The 22,390-nt window shown below is 43.1% G+C and overlaps 1 protein-coding gene across 9 annotated transcripts in view; it reads left to right on the top strand.

The window, feature by feature from the left end:
• The first annotated feature begins 1,084 nt into the window (after positions 1-1,084).
• The window catches only part of GARNL3 (GTPase activating Rap/RanGAP domain like 3), a 40,920-nt gene continuing 19,614 nt past the window's right edge, over positions 1,085-22,390 (top strand). For 3 of the 9 annotated variants that reach the window (XM_061352683.1, XM_061352679.1, XM_061352678.1), the window contains exons 1-10: positions 9,093-9,227; positions 17,955-18,024; positions 18,899-18,973; positions 19,059-19,158; positions 19,579-19,697; positions 20,426-20,490; positions 21,175-21,238; positions 21,501-21,527; positions 21,918-21,993; positions 22,123-22,221. In XM_061352683.1, the coding sequence (XP_061208667.1) occupies positions 9,154-9,227; positions 17,955-18,024; positions 18,899-18,973; positions 19,059-19,158; positions 19,579-19,697; positions 20,426-20,490; positions 21,175-21,238; positions 21,501-21,527; positions 21,918-21,993; positions 22,123-22,221 (769 nt within the window). In that variant the 5' untranslated portion in view covers positions 9,093-9,153. Of the gene's footprint in view, positions 3,238-9,092; positions 9,228-9,310; positions 9,498-14,287; positions 14,542-17,954; positions 18,025-18,898; positions 18,974-19,058; positions 19,698-20,425; positions 20,491-21,174; positions 21,239-21,500; positions 21,528-21,917; positions 21,994-22,122; positions 22,222-22,390 lie in introns of those variants that run through there. The other 6 variants (XM_061352681.1, XM_061352684.1, XM_061352682.1 and 3 more) reach the window with 6 other exon arrangements.

The following is a 22,390-nucleotide window of genomic DNA, read 5'->3' as shown; positions in this document are numbered from 1 at the left end:
TGTCCTGGCACAGTAGGTGTGTCTGACTTCTCTGAAGCTGCACACTTAAGGCCATTCTGGAGGGAAGCGCTGGCACACACAGACTGGCACTGTGGCAAGACTGCCTGTAAAACCACTCATAAAAGCAAATCAGGCAGCTGGTTCTCCTGAGCCTGCTGAACAAGGGCTACTCTAGCCATTAGATTTCCATTCCTATCTTTGATTTCCATGATACAGAGGAGGTATAACCTTCAATGGGCAGCTGTGGTCTTCACTCCTAAGGTTGTTCTACAGCCTGCTTCTCCCTCCTAACCAAGCAAGATTACCCAGTCCTGTATTTTATTTTCTCAAGACTCTAGGGCAGGCAGCTGCTTTAACCATTATTGTGCTTACTGAAGAGGAATTAGTTACACTGAAGGAGGCAGTGTCAGCCATACCCATACATTTGTGAGGAGACTGGTGGGCACATCCCCAGGAGATGCAAGGACTGCTTTAGATAGATGGGCAGTATGTAGAGAAGCACACTGGGATGGCCTTAGGCAGCATGCTTTTGCAGAACTGTGCTCAGGAAAACAAGTCTGTGGCCAAAGCAGCCCAAGGGGGCCAGGGTGACCCACTCCCACCAGCACTGGGAGTATATCTCTATGAACACAGAATGTGGATGGAGGCCAGCTGGCAAAGGTAGAGTGAGACAGTACAGCCAGAGTCAGGACCTGCGAAGGGAAGGGGAAGAGGAGGAGGAGAAGGAATTAACTTGCGGTTTTCCACTAAGACACTACAGTTTCTTCCTCTTGAGTAACAAAGTGGCACTTTCAGACCACTGTGTAATGCTCTGCTTCCTTCAGGACTATGATGCTAGCAGCCCAAATTTGGGCTTTCATCTGCACCCCCTGAAGCTCTGGAAATGCAGGTGAAGGAGCAAGGGATAAAACAGATCTGGCATTACCCAAATTTCAGCACACCAGGTTGGGAGACAGCATTCCACTCCCAACACAGCACCAGCCAAGGGCAGGCCTGCTGTATGGAGCAGGCAAAGGGCTTCCATGATCCTTGGATCCTTCCATGCTGAATCCACATGACAGGTACCCAAGAATGCTCAGAACCTGTCAGGATCAGGCTGTGGCTGTCACCAACTCCAAACACACCTGCCCTTGTTCTCCAAACACGCAAATCCTCCCCAGTTCTGACCACTCTGAAAACAACCCCTTTCCCACCATCTCCCGTTGCATCAAAAACATTCTGGTCAATCAAGGAAACAGATAACAAAAAGCAAAATCTCAACTAATCTTCATAGCTGAAGAAAGAGCTGATTGTTTTGCCTCCCTCCAAGCCCGCCCTGCACCCTGCCCTTCCCCAGTCCTCCTCACATCTTCCCTTTATTGCCAGGGAAAGAAAATCCTGGTCTTTGGGCTGTTTTGTTTAGCAAATGAGGGACATGCAAAGCAATAACCTGGGGCATTTGTCAGAAGGAGAGAGGTGCCTCTGTGTCTTCCAGACACCCTTTAGGCACTGAGAACAGCAGCCCAGAAATACTATGATCAAGGGTGGATTGAAGTGTGGGCACATGATGCATCTTCCTAATGAAGGCAGAGCCACAGGACACCTGCAGGAAGCAGAGCTATCATGCCATTACACTGGAACTTATATTCAGGTTGTATTAACCTCCACAGAGTGGATTCCTAAGGAAGGAAAACCCTGAAGTTTTCACATTATGTTGGCAATGGTTAGGGAAGGCCTAAAAAGAACTGACAGAAAGGACAGGGAAGAATTAGGCTTCATTTAGGTACAGGTTGCATTTGGGAGGGGGAAGGGGAGAAGTAAACTAAAACTTGCTGAGTCTAGTTGCTTCCTGCCCAGACATCAGAGAAAGCCTTCAGTGTAAAAAGTGATAAGAGCAGAGTCCCTTGTCCTCACAGCAGGTCATTCCCACAGGGCCACAGTGTAGGAGATGGGGACACACAAGCAGGTTAGTTCCAGCCCATCAGCATGGCACACAAGGGGAAAACTGAAAGCATTATACTATCTCCCAGAAAGAGCTGCACACACACATTTGCTTGTGTAGGGAAAACATTCCTGCTCACAAAGCAGAGAATTTTTCCCACTTCTCCCCTGGAATAGCACATCCACACAGAAGAGACAACCTGGAACAGCCACACCAAACTTATTGAAGGATAATAAATCTATCAGTTGCATCTCAGCTGAATGAGAGCCAAGAAAACACATATCCCTGCAGAGCTCTGACAAACCATCTCACAACTAACAGTCACCACAGACACACTGATGTTAAGGCTGCAACCCTGAACTGAGACTTGAGATCTACCACATGCTTCCTGCATGACCTAGGGCAAGACATGAGCTCTGAATTTCTGAAGTTGTTCAGCTCACTATGAGGCTCACAGAAAGCTTCACCCATCTGTGAGAAGAGGATAATAATTGCCCCTCTCCCCTTCATTTCACTTGTTTATTTCAACAGTAAGATAGTCAGGAATGGGCCTGCCCCTCCTTATCTTCTACATACAGCACCTCTACAATGAAGCCTTGATCTCAGTTTAGAACGCCCAAGTGCCATAACAAGTGATAGAAACTTAATTCAGCAAAGCAACCTAGTTCTGTAACTGGCTTAGAAAGAAATCCTCCAAGCACAGCAAGACCCCTACATTAAAACCACTAAACTGCCAATTGAGAGGAGAAACAGGGCAAGCAGAAACACTGAAGATAAATCAGACATGAGCAGCATTTTCACCAGTGAATAACATTCCAGAGAGACAGAACTGGATACAGATGCTACAAACACCTCACTTGATATCTTCATTTTAACGGTGTTACTTCAATACAAGCATTTTTCAATCTGGTCCTTGGGCTGATTTTGACCTGTTGGGCCCAGGGTGATCTTGTTCACCATACCAGATGGACTGACAGGCAGACAGCAAAGAGTCCCTAAGAATGGGGAAATCTGAGGCTGGGGAGGAGCTGAGTGTGCACTGGGCTCAGCTTTGCTCTGATAAGTTTATCAAGCACTGCCGGCTGCTAACTGTCAGCCGGCAAAGTGGGCCTGTTAGGGAGGAGGAACAGCTCCCAGGGCAAGATAGGACAGCCCATGCCTTATCGGAGTGCCTGAGCCAAAGAGGGAACTGGAGAGTGAGCACTTTCCAACCACTTCATCTGAACAACAGACAGATTGGCAGGAAAGGCCTGTCAGCCCTTTGCTTCTGCCACCCAGGCATCAACAGGGAGCCCCCATCCACACAAATAACCTTGGTAAGTGCAGTATGAGAACGGCAAACATGAACATAGGGGCCTAAGGGAATGCAGGGGGTAGGCTTTCTTAGGAACATTGCACAGCAGGGAGAGTCAGATTTACAGCAAACAATTCAGATGTTTACTGAGCAAGCTGCTCCTGTTCAGTGCTCAGAGCAGCACTTCTCCCCCACACTGCCTTCCCTAGGTCTGGGAGAGGAATTTAGCACTTCAGAATAACACTAGTCACTAAGTTTTGGTGTATAGTTAATTGCTTTGTTTTCCCTTTACTGTTTCTGGAAAAAAAGCCCCAAACAACCCAAACAGTAAAAACACCCAAGTGAACGGAAGAGAAAAAACCTGACCATTCCCATCTGAGCTGCAAGAGTATGGGCCAACATATGACCATTCACACTACTCCTAGGGCAGCAATAACCAAATCAGTACAGCTCAAGATCATAGCAGATAGACTCTCCTACATTTGGATGAGCTGCCCTGGACCTGTGCAGACTCCCTGTCCAGATACTTCAGCTGTGACAGAGAGGGTAACAAGAGATTCCCACATGGCACATCCTTGGTTTCTGTGCTGACAATACGCTGTGCAGCATCTTACCATTGTCAGATCAGCATCTTCAGCACTCTGCATTACTTCAGCCTGTCACACCACTGTTACCAGGTCACTGTGCAGTTAGACCATATGGACTGCTGTCATCCTGCCTCCCACCACGGCTGGGTCTCTGGCTGGGTTCAAGTTGGTGACTTTGGTCCTGCTTGTGTCAGGGGATTTTACTGAGAGCTGGCCCCAGTGTAAGCCCTGACCTGTGCTGGGAGGATGTGTTCAGACTTGGCTGCCTCGGTGCAAGTGCTGCCCCAAGCCCTCCATGGGATACAAGGCAGAAAACCCTCTGCAGCAGCAAAGTAGGACAGGGTATCTCCAGTGTGAGCTAGTCACTCAAAGGCTCCCTTTTTGGCAAGTAACATATCTAGGAATCAATTTAGCTCCTCCTAAAGCACCTATCTAGAGTAGGACAGAAGTCATGCCTTCAACGCACCTACTTTTCTCCCTGAAGAGAAAAGGAGCCTCATTTCTCCTGTAACTTTAGATGTCTCCAGATGAGTCACACCCCTGTGGTTTCTGCACCACTCTCAAGCCAAGTTTCTCACAGCTGTTTCTGTTCCAATCCATAATCTACTATTCTCCAGGCCATGAACAACCTCTAAGCCGTTTAATTCTTCTGTGCATTGAGGGCTCCTAAGTCAAGTTCTAAGCACAACAGCCACATTCAGCACTGGCCGACACAACTCTGAGGTTCAAGGCTTTCTCATGAAGAATAAGGAGTTAAAAATAACTCTACCCCATTGATTCTGCCTTCCTCTTGAATAATTTTAAAGCAATGAGACTTTATCTTACACCCCAGACCCTTCTATATTAGGAGCTTTGGTGGGATTTTTGGCAGTGGTCAAGTCTACTGGTTTCTTTTCTTTATAAAATAAAAATTATCTCTTGTCTCAGTTGAGGAAGGGGAAGTCAGAAATGATGGAGCATTCCTGTTCTTGAAAGGGCTCCATCCTGAGAGTGTGAACATGGTGAACCAGTGTGTCAGTCACACATCCCTACCCAGCTCCTTATTTAGATCCAGCCTGGAGTAGCTTAACTGTAAATACATCAGGCTTGGTGGACACTCAGCTGTGAGAGAACCTGGGGAAGACAGTCCAGAAACTGATACTGTAGCATCATGGAGAACACCACATAGGAGACTCAAAATTCAAAGAAGGATTGCATTCCTGGTTTTGACATTGTCAGCTGATCTGAACCAGCCACTATCCCTCTCCATGTCTCAGGTTTCCCATTTGCAAAGTGAGGATAATGACACAGACTTGCTTTGAGATCTATGGATAAGAGCAAGGTGAAATTGCTGCACCAGCACAGTAACCTTATATTGGAGTGGCATTGTGAAAGCATTCCACAGAACATGCAGACAGCATCAAAGGGAGGTCTGCATTATCATCTGCCATCCTGCATTTGTCCCTTTAAAATACTTGCCCAAATTTGAATAGGACAACTAGAAATGGAACTCAGATCACCTGGACTTCCAGTGTTGTTTGTTAACCAACTTTCTATTTTACATCCTTGAAGTACAGTTGGAACATCCCAAGTTAAAACTCTGTTCTTAGGAAAAGTATCGTGTACTATTGGTAAGATTATAGCTCTGAAAGATACTTATAAAATTATGCACAAAACTTATTTTCTAGTGCCTTCCATTAAAAGCAGAGCTGACAGAGAAGAAAGCCTTTGGTTTCAGAGTGAATGTGCATGGAACAGCTGAGGTCTCCCATCTTAAGTGCATCTTAGGGGAACAACTATATGGAAAGTCACAGAGCTGTGTCCACATGCCAGCTACATAATGCCACAGCAGTGGTGCTGCAGGCTCAGAAATACTAATGATACTTTGCATTTGAATAGCACATACTGTCTAAAGATTTCAGAATGCTCCACAAAGATGGAACACCTTATCCCTGTTTTACTGCAAGAAAACTAAGGGCCAGGGAGAGATAAAGTACCTAGAGGATGTAGAAAGGGTGAGTAAAAGACCTAAAAAAGGAAGCAAAGCATTTTAGCTCCCAGTTCTTATTTTAGTCATTAGGTAGTGGACAAAGTTCAGCCCTGTTGCAATATAAACAGCTTAATAAGTTATACCAGTGGAATCTGGTGTGTTCTCTCCAAATATGCAGGCAGATGACTGGCTTGGAGCTCTGGCACACCTTTGCTCATACGATACCTTGCTACTGCAAGTCTCGAAGCAGGCACTACGTACTGTGACCTATTTCAAGCCAAATTCCTATTTTCTTAACTCTGTGTTCCCACTGAAGTGAGCACAACATACAACAGTCAGCAGGATTTTGCTCCTAGCCAGCAAGTTTTCTCACAGCATCACTATAAATTTTGCAGGATATGCAACACAAACCTTGTGGTTTTCAGATCAATAATTTATATTTTTGGGGCACCATCTCCTCAGCCTCACTTCCTCAATCCCAAAGTCCCCAGCAATCTTAGCTCAGAAGGGAATGTGACTCAGGCCTTCAACTGAATAGCTGTCATCTGCAAACCCTGAAGACTGGATGTGGCCCTGGTTTTATCACTGGCCACCAGCTGCCTGTAGAGCTCCTGCCTCCTCCCCAATGATTCAGCAAATCTTCTCCAAGGAGAAAAACAAGCACATAAATGAACAAATCACAATGTCAGATTACAAAAATGAGCGGGGAAAAGCTGTGGCTCCAAGAAGAGAGAAAAAAAACGATGAAGCTGCATGATACAAGGCCTGGCAGAGAGAGGGGAGCAATAATAATGTAGAAAAAGGGTTGTCATTTGGATTTTTTACCCTGTGAAACATTGCTAACAAAAAATAACACAACATGGAAGGAAATGAAGCACATTCTGCCTTCTGCTATGTAGGCATTGCACAGGGCTGATATGGATTTTTACTGGTATATATGAGAACTGAATAGTCAATTCTGGTTTACTCTGGAACAAAGTTCCACTAAGCAAACTATTTTCAGGAGTTCCTGCTGCCTGTAACCAAGACTTTCAATAGTTTGGAAGCCCACTGTCAAGCAGTTCAAATGTCACTGTTTCTGAAATAAAAGTTCTGTAAGTAATTTTACCCAAAGCATGGCAGAAAGCAGTTAGAATGGATGTTTTAACTTCTTACAGTTTTGGCCACTGTACCACATTTATGTTATAGATCTTTCCCATAATCAGCTTTGTTTCCTGCTGTAACCAGTCCTGAGTGAAATACAGTATGAACTTTTAGGTCTACAGAATAGAGAAAGACAAAACTTCAGCCAGACCATAGTTAGGAGATGGAATATTTCCCCTAATGGCATTCAACCCTGACACTCCAGAGCCTAGCATTCCAAGAATGCCATGAAATCCTAATGAAAATGAGAGAGAATTACATTTTTTAGGATCAATAGGGGAGACCATGTCACCATGTTGAGTATTTAAAGGGTGGCTACCAAGAACACAAAGACTCCCATTTTAAAAGAGGTCACGTGGCAAAAAAAGTTGAGAGGTAATGGCACAAGTTTTCCCAGTGAGAACAATCATCCACTGGAATAATCTCCCTGGGGAAGTGGTGGATTCCCCAGTGTTGGACACTTTTAAGACTTGGCTGGACAGCGTGCTGAGCTGTCTTGTCTAGACCATGCTTTTGCCAAGAGAGGTTGGGTGAGATGATCTGTAAGGCCCCTTCCAAGCTGGGATTCTATGATTCTATGAAAACGTGGTACTACTGCACTCTACAGGCTGAAAACAGTGAATAGATAATTCAGGTTTTTTAATCACAATTTCTAAGCCACGCTCATCTCTTTGGGGAGGGAGACTGGCTCACGGCTCCTGGGTATTCAGGGCTGGTCGTCTTGCTTCTGCCCCATCCCAGAGTTCTCTCAGAATTAACACACTCATTGCCCACCCTGCTGAGACGAACAGGAGGAACAACAGCGGCTGCAATACTAGCACACAAACACAGACATGCCACCAACCCTGACTCAAGGGTTCAGGTTACTCAGGGCTCAATGATTTCATTGTTTTTTGGTGCTAGGTGGGAATGTCTGCAGCCATACCAAGGATCTTGTCTGCACAATGCTAATTGAGCATTTCCTTACTTCTGTTACAGGCTCATTGCACAGATCTGTCTGGTGTGTCTTATGTCCAAGCAGTTTACAGATGGCCTTCTCTTCAGGGGCAATCCAGAATGCGTCAGCACCACTGCTGCGCTGTTTTCTGAAGCTGCTTCTTCTCTGCATCTTTTTGGCCTTAAGTCTTAGGGCCTGGCTTCTCATGCATCCATCTTCACAGTTGCAGCTGTATCCTTTTGTAACAGGCCATGGCAGCTGTAGATTCTTCCTCATGGCTCCCATGTCTTCTCACTAAAGGTGCCTTCCCTCTGGGGGTAATTCTTCTTGTTGAGAGTGTTATTATGTCTCTGTGTGGAATCATTTGTCTTGTTTGTGTGTGGTATCAGTTTGCATGTGTCAGAGTTAAGAGTTGCTCAGCAGGGACATGAGACAGGAACAGGAAACAGTCAGGAACTATCCCCCTACCTTTAAAGTGGTCAAACGCGAAGGATGGAAAAGCTTGAGCCACTGGGATGCTTTCTGGGACAGAGGCAGAATATTTCTGCTTGGGTCGAGTGGGAAAAGGGCAAAGAAAGGTGCGCCCTATACGCCCAGCGAGGAGTTATCGTCCTGGGATGGTACAAACTGGGGTGGGAGCGCGGCCGGTGCTCGGAACACGATCGTTGCGGTGGTGCTGCCGCCCGGTGACGAGCAGTCGGTGCCGCAGCCCATCCTCTCACTTGCCACAGGCTGAAGGGGTGCCAAGGGGACCATCTGTCACTGTGCTACTCAGCGCACTGTCAGCAGAAGCGTGCCTCTCATCCATACAGAGCCAGCAGACTACCCACCAACGCCAGCTCCCCAGCCTTGTCACCCCTAAGTCCATTTATACTTTTGAACGAAGTGGAACCCTAGTCTTTCCTCTATAGCGAGCGCTGGCACATAAACTGCACCCGGTATTTGCAGCCTAACCTTCAGCTGTGTCCAGCCAAGACACAATGAAAACCCTGCCTCTAAAACCTCCAGACACTGGAGGGACTGAGCTAAAGCGAAGCTGACCCTGGCTGGATCAAGGACAGCTAACACACAGCGCCGCACCCTCCCTGCCGCCGGCGCCGCGGACCCGCGGGCTCTAGGACCCGGGTCTCAGCGGCCTGCCCCCTGGTCCGCTGCCGAGGGCCCCGCGGCTGCCGAGGCGCCGCCGCAGCGGAGGGGGCGAAGGGGCGGGAGCTCAGCCGCGCACCCCCGGCCCGGTGCGTCAGCGGGGGAGCGCCGAAACCGACGGCAGCGTTGGGGGTGCCGCGGCGGGAGCGCGTCCCGATGCCCTTCTCAGGGGCGCCGGGCAGCTTCCCCGCCAGCTGCTGCTGGTGCCCGGCGCCTCTGGGAGTCCTCTGGTAACTACCCGGCTCGGCAGCGACCGAGAGGAGCGCGGGCGGGCCACGGGCGTGGCGGGGCCGGGCGGCCCCTCGCTGGGCTTCGGCGGGGCGGTGGGGTCGAAGCCGGCGGCCTGGCAGGGGCAGGTGAGGTGGACGTGCTGCTCCTGTGGCAGCGGCCTGCCCGACCTGATGGTGACCCTGCAGCATTACAAAACTGAGGAGAAGCCTTCAGGGATTTGCCTTGAATAAACCAGCAAACACGGTCTCTGAGGAACTCCTCCGAATGAGGTCTGGGTGAAGCTCCAACCCTCGATAAAGCTGCGTTTCCTTTTCATTGACACGTGTGTTCTATATGTATTCAACTGCACTTATGTCTTTGCGTATACGTATGGGTTGGCACGCGCGTATCCTCAGTGACATAAGAAAGTCTTGCCCATGGGAAAAGAAATTCTGGTCCTTTGACTTAAAAATCGCTCAAATCTGTACCAAGAACTGCACAGATGAATCGTTCTGTTGGGAAATCTGTGATTTTAAAAAAGTAACGAGTTCTGTTGCTTTCTTAAAAATTGGTATTTTTTTCTTCATCAGCTGTTTTGATAAGCTGTTTTAATTACTGGGAATAATTGTTTTAATGGAAATGGCTCAACCAGTTACCTGCAGAAGTAGCTAGAGTTCAGTCAATCTTGTGAAGTTCCCAGTGCATTTTAGAAGATAATTTATTTACTTCTAGCTATGTAATATACCTTATCTTTTTCCTTCCAGAAGAAAGACAGTTTCATGGTCATGTGGGGCTTTTCCTAAGTCACACATTCTGTGCATTAGCACAGAAAATACTTAAAAATACTCATTGAACTTTTATCCCCATGTTGGAGTTGCCCTTGGTTGTTGTTTTTTTCCTAACAGACAGTATTCTGGTTTGGGATTTATTTGCTTTACTGGATTTGATTTGAATTTTCACCCCTCTCTGCATCAGCTGTGTCACTGCAAGAACTGTCCCCCTGTTTCTAGTAAACCAGAACTGTCATTCATGTACCAAATTCTCCACTGAGGTTCTGCCTGATTGCTTGGTGTCAAATGTGATGCTGACTACACTTAAGAGAATGCTATTGTAGTGCCTCTAGTTTCACTACAATTCCATTGCTTTCCATCTGGCAGGCAAATCACCACATGCACTCGCAAGTTTAGTTGCATAGTGCAAATGGAAGTTATGTTTGTGTGACATCTTGAGAGCAGCATTCCACAGTAAATCTGACTAACCTACCTGCTTGGCTGGTTTGGAACTGCCTAGTTTCTGCTACTTGCAGGCAGACAGAACAGGTTTACTTTCCCCAGAAAACTCCCTGCAGATGGCGGAAATGATGTACTTTTACAATCCATTAAATGACCAGTGTGCTGCAGGCTAGTAAGAAGTAGCTGGGGGGCTGCTCTTTCTGGGGCTCTTGCCTTGCTAGTACTGTAGGTTTTTCTGGAAATCTTTAAGCATAAGCTACTTTCCTACTTTCTCTGTGCCAATCATTGTAATTTTGAAGGTCTTGGTCCATTTTTTTACCAAGTAAATATATATATTTAGCTAGTTTGAGAGCTTACATGAAGTACATTGCCTCTCATTCTGTGTGGTGCTTTTGCGAGCAGGCTGCACTTGGCCTTGTGAAAGCATTCAGAGATGGCAGGTATGCTACAGTGAGTGTAGAATCTCAAACTTGCCCAGGCAGTGGCCAACCTATGCCACATCGGTATCAAGAAATATATTGTTTTTTTTTCTTTTGGGGGAAGTAAGGAACTTGATATAGAATCAGCAATCATTAGAAATAAAGTTCAGGAGTTCTCTTTGTGTCTCTGCCAGCCTCTAACTGCAGAGACATGCTGTATCCTGCAACAGGGTACTAGAAATATCTGATTGCTAAAAGCTGCCAACAGGAATCCCAAATTTTAGCTAGACAGCATCCAAGCCAATGCATTTGCAGAATACCTCCTTAGATACTCTATTTTGTTACTAATTTGCTATGACCTTTCTAATTTTCATCTTTGTGTGCTACGTGTTTGAGAAAATGGTAAAATAATTGCAGGCAGCACGTTATTTAAAGGGAGGCAGCCCTTTGTGTAAAGAATTTTATGGGTTTTATTGTGTTAAAGATTTATTGCAGCATTGAAATTATATTGAATGCTACAGAAATGCCTTTTTTTTTTCTTCCCCAAACATTTTAAAATCCCCAAAGTTCAAATTTCAATTTTTTTTGTGGCTATTTTCATGCAGAGGGTCTGTGCTTGCATTCCATCCTGTGTGGAATTTTAGCAGCTGTTAGACTTATACAGCCCAGAACTTTTTTGGGATTTCTATTTCAGGAGGTGTACTTAGAAATTGTCTGAGAAAAAGCTGTTGTTGCAATTGGGAGGATCTGTGCAGAATCAGACTGTTTCTTTGCTGTTTGAAAGAGTGGTTGTGTTTTAAAAGTTGGTATTCTCCAGGGTGGCAGAGGGGTACCACAGAACCAATACTTCAGTTTGAATGAGTGTGTGCATTCTTATTAACTGTTTTATACCTAGTGCATGGAAGGGAGGAGGAATAGGGTAAATGAAAACTGCATTAAAGTGGAAATTAAGTACTTTAAGTGGAAGAACTAGGTTCTTCTGAAGGAACCAGATAAAGACTGCATTTGTGGCAGTCTTGTAAAGCAACCCAGATATTTAGAAAGAAAGAAAGTTATGGTTCACTGCACACTTATGAGTAGGCATTATTATTAGTATTTCTTTCAATAAAGAGTTTTGTTTCGTTAGTATGGAAGTTCCTTTTAAGTTATTTTAATGGGTTTGCATACTTTGTTATTTCTTGATACATAAGCAGTCAGCTTTGAGTTTATGGTATTACTAGTTGAAATGCAGTTTCAAGTGGCATAGGATTGGATTTGTGTTTGGACAATGAGGTTATGATTATTTCTAGGTAGATAAACTATGGAATGCTACAGTTACCGGTATGAGGGAAAAGGCAGTGTGGAAGAGAAATCACTAAGAGAGGTTACTCAAAGAATGCCCCTTGCATGGAATTCTCACTGTATTAGCTTTTGATGAGAGGCTGCATATGCTGAGTGTATAGGTACAAGTTTTTGATTTGGACCTGAGGTGCCATCTGCCAAACTGAGCAGCTGTGGGCCATGTAACTTGTAAGTGGTCCTGTATGTTGATGTCAGGTTCAGAGTAATAGTATGCTGGGATAAAAGAATGCATTCTATCACTATTCATGCTTGCACTTTGCTCAAATCAGCCTATCATTAAACTCACAGTCCAACTGTGAGTCCAGCTGTGAGTCCAGCAATTCCCTGGCTAACCAAAAAGTCTCTCTCTACCATTTTTTAAGACTTGTTTTACGACTTTTTCATTTTAACCCCAAGTTACTTAATTGAGCAGCTGTTAAGTGTTACACCTCAAACACCATGGCAGAATTGACAGCAAAGGGTGATGCTGTGGCATAGAATCATAGAGGAGTTAAGTAGCTAGTAGAAGGTGCAGACTCACAGAATTGTTGTCAGAGGCTCCATTGTGAAGCTATCCCAGGTGTCTGTATGTTGGAAACTGCTTACTGAAGATCCAAATGGGTCTTAACTCTAATAAGCTTTAGGTTCTACATTGTCTGAATTCTTTAAGGTAAGGCTATTGCTTAACAGAATTCCTGAGCTGAATCCAGCTGGGATCAGCATTAATTCAAAGTTACTCTTTGGTAGCTTCTACTGCATACTGGCTGTCCTTTGCCCCCTTGTGTCACTCTTCATTGAATTGAATTGTCTTTTAACACTAGGGAAGCTTTACATGAAATTCAAACCTCAAAGTACAGTCCTAGTATATTACCTGAAGTTACTATTCTGTAATAATTGCTGTGAAGAAAGGTAAGATTATATACCAAATCACATCATGTAGTAGCCCTTTACAGTTTACTACATAGGTGGCTGCAGTACTTAGTAATACACAGTATCACAACACAGTTCATTACAAAACACAAAAGCAATTGAAATTACTGAAAAAAAAATTGTCTGAACAGCAGTCATCTAACATATGGTTGTGAAGTTGTTACTCTAGCAAAACATTATAGAATCATAAAATCACAGACTGGTTTGTGTTGGAAGGGACCTTAAAGCTTACCCAGTTCCAACCCCTGCCACGGGCAGGGACACCTTCCGCTAGCACAGCTTGCTCCAAGCCCCTGTGTCCAACCTGGCCTTGAATACTGCCAGGGATGGGGCAGCCACAGCTTTTCTGTTTTAATGCCTCACCACCTTCACAGGGAAGCTATTCACTGGTTCATCTTTAGCCATAGGACTTGACTGTAATACTGGTTTCAGCTCCTACTGAAAAGTTTTAAAGGCAGTCCTCACATAGTAAGAATACTTTTGGTCACTGTGCCATGGTTTGATTCCCAGTGTGGGGGTTCAAACCCTACTCCAGGGTTTGTGTCTCAGGGCAAGCATGGACTATGTTTACTCTCTGAAGAGGTAGAGAACAGTAGTGTGTACCTGTGTAAAAGGAGAAGGCAGAGGGCAGAGCTTCACACGCTTGAAGGTGCTGCTGTTTTGTTCTGTGTTGAAGTCATACAGGTGGCGATGGTGCAGGGCCCAGTTGTGATGAAGCAGGCTGGTGCTGGCTCACAGGCCAAGGACCCTCCTCTGTGCTGCCTGGCATGTCTACTTCATTAGAGCAGGAATGCTGAGCTCTTATCTCTTAACCGGTGAGGCTTCATCCTCCTGGCCAGCTGCTGTTAAACATGGCAGACCCTATCAGGCCGTGAGGTGACTGCGACTGAACATAGCAGAGCCCCTCAGTCTGTGAGGTGACTGCGATTGAACATGGCAGACCCTATCAGGCCGTGAGGTGACTGCGACTGAGCATAGCAGAGCCCCTCAGTCTGTGAGGTGACTGCGACTGAACATGGCAGAGCCCCTCAGTCTGTGAGGTGATTGTGCTTCTATAGCTTCTGGGCTGTGTGGGAGCAGGTTGAGAGTACATTCTATGAGCCTTTCCTGACGCAGCCGCGCGAAGCCTGGCTCCCAGCGCAGAGTCCGCAGCCGGACGGAGAGCCGGCGGAGGGGTTCGCTCCCGGTACACAGCTCCCGGGACTACAGTTCCCGGCAGGCGCTGCCGCGGCGGCGCATGAGTGGCTGACGGGCCGGGGCGGGTGTGCGGCGGCCGTGTGGCGGGATGTGCGCGCGGAGCTCCCGCCGCTACTCCCGCGCGGGCCGAAGCCGCGTCCCCGTACGCTGGAGGGGTGAGGCCTGCGGCTGGGCGTCCGCATGGAGCTGAGCGGCGCAGAGGCGGCCTCCACACGGTTCCTCGGCCTCACTCAGCGGTAACCGGAGCGGTGGGGGAGGTCGGGGCCCGAGCTCGGTTGCGGCGCGATGCGGTGCGGGCCCCCGCTGTCGATGGCGTAAAGGCGGCGCTGGGCCGGTGGCACTGAGGTAGCGGAGCAGCGGGAACCCCGGCTCCCCTCAGGGGCTGCCGCAGGTGGCGTGGGCGGGGCCAGACGGGCGCCCTCAGGGGCTTGTTCAGCATTAGCGCTGCTGAAGGAGGGGGAGCGGCGGTTGCCTCATGGCTCCCACCCGCGACTGTCCCCGTGACAGTCACAGAATGGTTGGGTTCCGAAGGAACCTTAAAGCTCCTCCAGCTCCAACCCCTGCCATGGGCAGGGGCACCTTCCACTGGAGCAGCTTGCTCCAAGCCCCTGTGTCCAACCTGGCCTTGAACACTGGCAGGGATGGGGCAGCCACAGCTTCTCTGGGCACCCTGTGCCAGCGCCTCAGCAACCTCACAGGGTAGAGCTTCTAATAGCTAACCTAAATCTACCTTCTGTCAGCTTGAATCTATTTCCCCTTGTGCTGTTGCTACATGAATAAAGGTTTGTCTGTATTGAAACACTTTGCAATATAAGTAAATTATAAATTACTACACCAAACTAATATGAGTCACTGGTAAACCTAAGTATTTCAGTGCTGGTGGTGGTTCTTAATAGGATGAAAACGGGTTTAAAACTGGCATAACTGGAGCAACAGTGTTTTCTGATGTAAATCAGGTTGGGACTGAGGAAGGATGTAATCCAATGAAGAAAATAAGAAAAGTCAGTATTAATGACACCATATTTCTTTAAATTAAATGATGTGATATGTCAGAGAATTGATTGAGTGCAACTGTTGGTGGTAGCAGAACAGAGAGCAAAAGAGATGTGCAGGCTAGAATTCATTGGGGAATATGGGCAGTAATGCAAGTAGCCTGATAATGTAAATCATGCCTATGCATAAAGAGATGCTAAGATGCTTAACTTTCATGAGGTTCTCTGTGTAGCATTTATGTTGGCGTGTGGTTTTGCTGTAAGTGCTTGATGTGAAGCAGATGACAAGTATGATACAAAGCAGAAGTGTGACATGAAGTAGGTTGAGAAGAAGCAGAGGTGAGCTATTTGGTATAATTCCAATTTTTAAAAGGACTGCTGTTGTATTTGAAAGTTTGGTATGTTTTAGGTACTTTGAATTGGCACACAAATGGATAAGAATATTAATATTAAACCATTATTGTTTTAGTGAACAGTTTCCTGCTTTTTAAACAGTTTGGGCAGTGTTGGAAAAATACTAATGGCTGTCATGTCATGTTCTCCTTTAACTTGGTAGCCCATATTATGTTACATTACCGTATTCATATGTTGTACACCTATATCTGTTTCTTAGTTATACAAATTTGGTTTTGAGTACTCTCCAGATTTTATTTTTTAAAGCTTTTTGTTAGCTACTGATTTTGTCATCCCTGCAGCATTAGTATGCTCAGATCTCAGTATGCTTTTCCTGATGGAGTTTGACTTTCAGCTGAAATGTCACCAAGTTAAGGTACAGGACTTAGTTTGTGTTTATGCAGTAATTTAAAATGCTTTTGGAACTCACTGGGTTTATCATGCAGGTGTTTCATAAGATGGCATTTTCCTCTGGTTTCATGCATTTTGAGGTTTTTCCTCAAACCAAAAGTAGTTCAGTTTTGTAAACCTTAGCTTCCTTTTCTCCTGCTTTGTGGAGCCATCACATGACTGATTAAAGTTATCCAGGCAGAGATGGTTCTGTTCACAGCACAGTAGGCCAGATGCTCTTTGTGGTGACTTTCTAACTTGTTTTATGTTTGTGTGTGGAGCTGTCCAGATACAGACACACAGGACAGTGACCTGGCTTTCCCAAGGCATGAGGAGATTTGTTGTGCTAGTGACTGTTGTTGGATTATTAAATTTTGATTTTTTTTTTCTTTCACACTCCTTAAATTGTCATCTTACATACATTTCTTCATTTGATCAAAGGCTGAATTTCAGACATCAGCAGCAGCAATATCTCTCGACTGCTGTTTCCATAGCATTCTGCCACCAGTACTGAGGGTGACAAGTGTTCATTGATTGGAATTGCTTATACAGTGGTTTCTAAGGTGACTAGCACACCTACCCATAAAAATGAATTTTGTAGAACAGAAGTAGCACATAGAAAAAAAGCTGGCACTACCACGATTACTTGATTTTCCTGTAAGAGTTAAAAAAGAATAGAAAACCTACAATGCCACAACTGTGCAACACCGTGGCATGATCACATGGTAATGTTCACTCCAAGGCCCAGCAGCAGTTGTGGCTGGTGTATGGAAGTATTGGACATGAAGTCCTCATGGTGTGTGTGATCACTTAAGATTTGAATCTGCTTCTGGATGCTCAGACTTCCTGACTTCAGAACAGTTTCTTCCATTGGTCTCTGTTAAGGTTGTTTAATCCAATTGATAAGGCTCTGAAAATCCTCAGTGTCATAAATGTGAAAAGACTGACAGAGATGTGCTGCCACAAACTTTGCAAATTCCATCTTTGGGGCATGTTTTTCAGGGAGCAACCTGAAGTAGCCTTACTCATGGGAACTGCCTGGTCATTTTTAATTTATGTATCTCTAAGTTTTTAATCCTGTTTCTTTTATAATTTTGTTTCTGTTAAATTGTTTCTGTTAAATTTGCATCTGAGTCTTTATTTAGCTTGTAGTTGTAACACATATATGCCCATTGCAAAGGCAGAAGGCTTAGTGTTTATAGTTAGAGGAGGTGTTTGCTATCTGTTTTGACCTCATGAAGTGATGTGCTTTATGTTATGTGAAGGTATGAGATTATATGTGACAATGCATGTAGATTTTGAACTTCACATGGTAGGATTACTTTTACTTGCTGACAATTTTATCTTTGTTAAGGTTGGTGGGGGAAACCTATGAAATGCTTTTCTTATGCTTTTGAATTAAAATAGTTGTGTACTTAATATTTGTGTGTAGTCAAAAAAAAAACAACCCTCTTAAAAAAACCAGTAGCAAGGTACTAAGCATGGGGTTATTGAGCACAGTGCAGTTGTCCTGTTTTAGGCATTAAGTTTATTATAGGTTCTGCTTCCCTTAGATTAAATGCAGATTTCAAATGTGGTTATAAGCCACCATCTGCTTTGGAACTCTGATCAAATTATGACTAAATATTGAATTTAATCTTGGCTTTTTCCTCCAGTCAGGACAGACATTTCTTTTCTTTTGGGGATAATATGAAAGCCAGACTGCAATAGCTGCTGGAGGTTGTGCACATTGTAAGGAGTGCTCCCTGCAATAATGAGTTTATGCACTGCAAACCTTGTTCTGCAGGAATGATATTTGTTAGTGGCAGGGTATAGCGTTGCAGGAGATGGAAGGCAAGTTGCTTGTGTACACTGATGAACTGTTTCTATTCCAGCTCTGTCTCTGAAGATCTGGGTTGCAGACGTGGAGAGTTTAGCAGAAAGCATTACGGATCTGTGGAGCTTGTAAGTTTATACAGCTTGTCCTTTGATTTTAGCAGCTTATAATGCAGAGCTCAGATCCTTTCCATTTCCAGGTAAAAAAATTGGCTCTAGTTCAGAAAAATGTGCTTTCTAAGCTGAACTTGAAAGTTAGAGGGTAATAAAAGGAAGCTTCAGTATAGATATATTGACCTGCGCTAGGAAATCTTTTTACTACCTTGTTCATGAATATTTCATCATAATGGGACAGGAAGCATTATATAAATATTGTGCTTACCTCCATATTGAGCTTTTTTCCTGTTATGAGACAAAGATGGCAAAATATTAGGCTAGTATTTTATGAAGTACTTGCAATTACATGGGTTAAAAACTGTGCATGCTTGTGCGTGTACTTACGGATATATGTGATTTTATGTGTATGTGCCTTAGAACAGTGGGAAAAGGTTTAAAATTAAAAGTAAGTATTCAGAATAAGGATATGGAGAGCTGGTCCCTAGAATCTATCACTTATTCTATATTTTCTTCAAATTTAAAGATTAAGTTGGCCCTTCATTTTTTTAATATCTAAATTTCTCCTCTAATGTGAAAGTAGCAGTATATCAGCAGTTAAAATAATGTCACTCTAATGAAGCTAGACAAGGCTCTAATGAAAATACATAAACTCACTGTAGGAAAACAGGACTGGGGAGAGGTAAAGAAGCTAAACTCCAGCTGTCTTACCTGATTAGAGTTTTAATTGAGTCATGCCAAATCTGTAGTCAAATTGGTAATAGTGGTGCTGATCCCTTCTGTGGGTAGTCATCTGGTGCTTGGGAGAAGAAGAAATTCTGGTAAGCTTTGACTGCTGATCATATGGCTATTTTTGGAACTAGAACCTCTATCTTAAACTCTCTTATAGCTCATATCTAGCGATGCTGATGGAGCCATTCAAAGAGCTGGACGGTTCCGTGTGGAAAATGGCTCCTCTGGTGAGGTAAGTGGTTAAAGATACTTACAGAAAGCTGAAAAAATGGTTCACCTTCAGCATTTGATGTAACATTCTCCCAATTCTATTTCAGAATACAGACTACACTCCTGGCACATGGCACAGAACGGATGTGCATTTGGAAAACCCAGAGTATCATACAAGATGGTATTTCAAATATTTTTTAGGGAAAGGTAATTATTTTTTCGTGAATGGATTTAAGTTTTGATCAATGAAAACGCAATGTAGCTTTTAATTGCTATTACTTAAATATGGGGAAAAAAGTATATTATTAAATTGGTATCCATTTTCCATGCTGTACAGAAAACAATTTCTTGTTTCACATATTTTTAACATCAAGATAGAGGGTTTCTGGAAATGGCAGAATCCCTGTTACCAAAAAGGGATGTTTTGAAACTGTTGGCCTTTAAAGTGGTACATATCTCTTAGGGTTTTTATACATCTCTATATAAATACATAGTTACTTAGGTAGATGAGTATATATTTTTACATCTGAATACATATATTTACACATCTGTACACATGTCTGTGTGTGCAAACGGGTGTGTGTGTCTTCTTTATGGTTGATAATGCTTCTTGGTTTTCCCTAACAGTTCATCAAAATTACGTAGGTACAGATGCAGAGAAGAACCCTTTCTTTCTGTCTGTTGTACTGTCTGACCAAAATAATCAGCGTGTTCCTCAATACCATGCAATACTTTGGAGAAAAACTGTGAGAAACCAATATTTAACTGTTGCTCTGGCTTTATATTGGTTTGCTTGTTTGTTTTGGATACATTTATCATGCACTTTCTGCTTTCTTCAGAATTTCAGTATTTATGACATATTTTTTGTTTATATGAAAAATTCTACCATAGTAGATTAAACTAGTTTTGTAGATAGCATTATACTAAAATTTCTGACAGAAATCTGTAATGTCAGATTTTTTTTAATTGTTCTTACCTTCAACTCTGTTATTTTTAGAAATGTTGCCTAACTTGTTCTTGATTATGTCCTGTGATCAATTTAGGCAATAACTTTATACTGCTTTTAGGATTTTCTTATGCAATGTTAAGAAAGTAGGCAGGTGTGATACTTGTTTAATTAAATATGTTTCTACTTAACATTCCATAAGAGCCCTTTATCCAAGCAATTGATTTCAAAATTATGCTGTACGTATGCATGGTTCATAGTTTGTAATGTTTTCTAGTTTCAGCAGTCCTTATACTTAGTTCTGAGTACCTTGGCATGTGGTAAAAAGTAATTTTGCACAGTCCATGGCTTTTTACATTCAGTTTGTGGCTTTTTGTTTGCTTGTTTTTCCAAACTAGTAAGTAAAATGAGCACAGTTTTGGTGTTTTTTTTTTTTTTTACTTAATTGTTTTATTAATATTCCTATTTAAATATACAGAACAAGTCACTATGTCTTGTAGTAGCTCCCAGTTTTTTTTTTCTTTATAGGGTACTCAGAAAATATGTCTCCCTTATAGTCCCACAAAAACATTATCAGTGAAATCTATATTAAGGTATGTATTTACAAAAAAGTTACCAGTAAAGATATTTGTCTGTATGCCTTTTCCTGTAATTCAGAGTTTTGTGTTGTATGGTTTTCATGGTAGATTTATAAAATCAGTAAAAAAACAGGCTTACAAATCTTAGTCATTAAGGCAGCAAAAAGTGGTTTTAAAGCCTGTTTTGGAATAAAGTGACAACTTAAACCAGAAAAATTCTTAGCACTATTTTCAACAGACTATTTTCAAGTTAATTGGAAATCAGGTACTAAGTGGAACTGCAGTGGGTGTGAGGATATACCTTTTTAAATTAAATAGGCAATTAACACACCTAAGGAACCACAGATTTTGACTAGAGAGGTGGTGGTGATGTGACCCTAACAGGAGGAAGCAAACAGGGAAAAAAAGAATAAATATTTCTTCAGTTGATTTTTCTCCATGTAAGTCTTGCTATGGGTGTGTTATACACAGTGAAACCAAAAAAATTCCTTCTCATGGTCAGTGTGTATGAGCATGCTTGCAGTCTGTCCTGCCTATTTTGCGGCAGAAGAGAATATAAAGTGAGCAAGCTTGACACCAGTACTAAGAGGATCTTTGAACAATTCCTTTTGTAACCAGTTCTGACTGCAACCAGTGAGTGGTTTAATGTTGAAATGCATACTTGTCTTTCTCTAAAGCAGTATTTCATTTGCATTTCAGTGCTATGAGTCTTGACAAATTTGAGAGGAGCCCAAGGGAAATCTTTCATCCTGAGATACAAAAGGTAGGAGGTAACTACTTTTTTCTTTTTTTTGGTTGGTTCTTTTTCTTAATTATTTTCTGGAAAAATAAGTCATTAACTGTAAATGCTACTGGTTTGTTTCAGTAGCAGGATAAGAATGATGAGTAAAGTTACATGATATTATAAACTGTCTTTATCAGCTGAACTAGACACTTCAAAACAAAACTTAAGTATACAAGGATGTTACTTTTTAATTTGTGTTCTCTTTAATACCAATGTGCTAAAGATACTGTTTTGTTTACAGGACTTACTGGTTCTTGAAGAGCAAGAGGTAAATATAAACTTACCACTCATGGTTCATGACCTATTCAACAAAAACAGCTTTCTGTTTAAACTGTATGCACTGACACGCTTGTGACAACTTAGAAATCAATTGCTATTGCAGTAAAAAAATACACTATTTCTTTGCAACATAAGATCAAAAATAATTTTAAGCTCCAACTTAAGAGATCGTAACTAAAACACCAACTTGGTATATCATAAAATTAATAATCTATGATCAAAGATAAATTACTCAATTTCTGCTACTTCAGCGTGGAGTTGGAATGAATTGTATATTCACATGTATACAAAGGTATGTATATAGAAGTCCTTAGAGAAAACATGATTTTTTATCTTTTGGTTTCCTATTTATCATGCAATATTTGGTGTTATTTTTCAGGGATCTGTAAATTTTAAATTTGGAATCCTTTATGCTAAGGATGGGCAGCTTACAGATGATGAAATGTTCAGCAACGGTGAGCTTTCTTCTTTTACCTTTTTAGTAGTTGTTCTATTAACCTGAATATTCCTGTATCTTATTTTTTATAGCTGTTCTATTACAGTGTGTGCTTTTCTGTTGTAACATTTCTCCCTTCCACGTCTAGAAATGGGAAGTGAAAGCTTTCAAAGATTTTTGCATCTCTTGGGTGACACAGTTACTTTGAAAGGCTGGACAGGCTACAGAGGAGGACTGGACACTAAAAGTAAGAACTCATCTGAAGCAAAAATGTCAGGGGGGCTGCAGTATAAATGCTTTTGTTTATTGCATGTACATATTGTATACATTACAGAAATATGTGGATGCTAAATGCTTTGCTTCACCAGGAAAAAGTCAGGTTAGCTTTAATCACTCGTATGGAATGCAGTTGAAGA

This window comes from Neopsephotus bourkii, unplaced genomic scaffold (assembly GCF_033783945.1).
Source record: "Neopsephotus bourkii isolate Nb327-2 ecotype Australia unplaced genomic scaffold, CSIRO-AGI_Nbou_v1 NB_659, whole genome shotgun sequence".
Classification (NCBI taxonomy): Eukaryota; Metazoa; Chordata; class Aves; order Psittaciformes; family Psittacidae; genus Neopsephotus; species Neopsephotus bourkii.
This window is presented reverse-complemented; position numbering and strand designations above follow the sequence as displayed.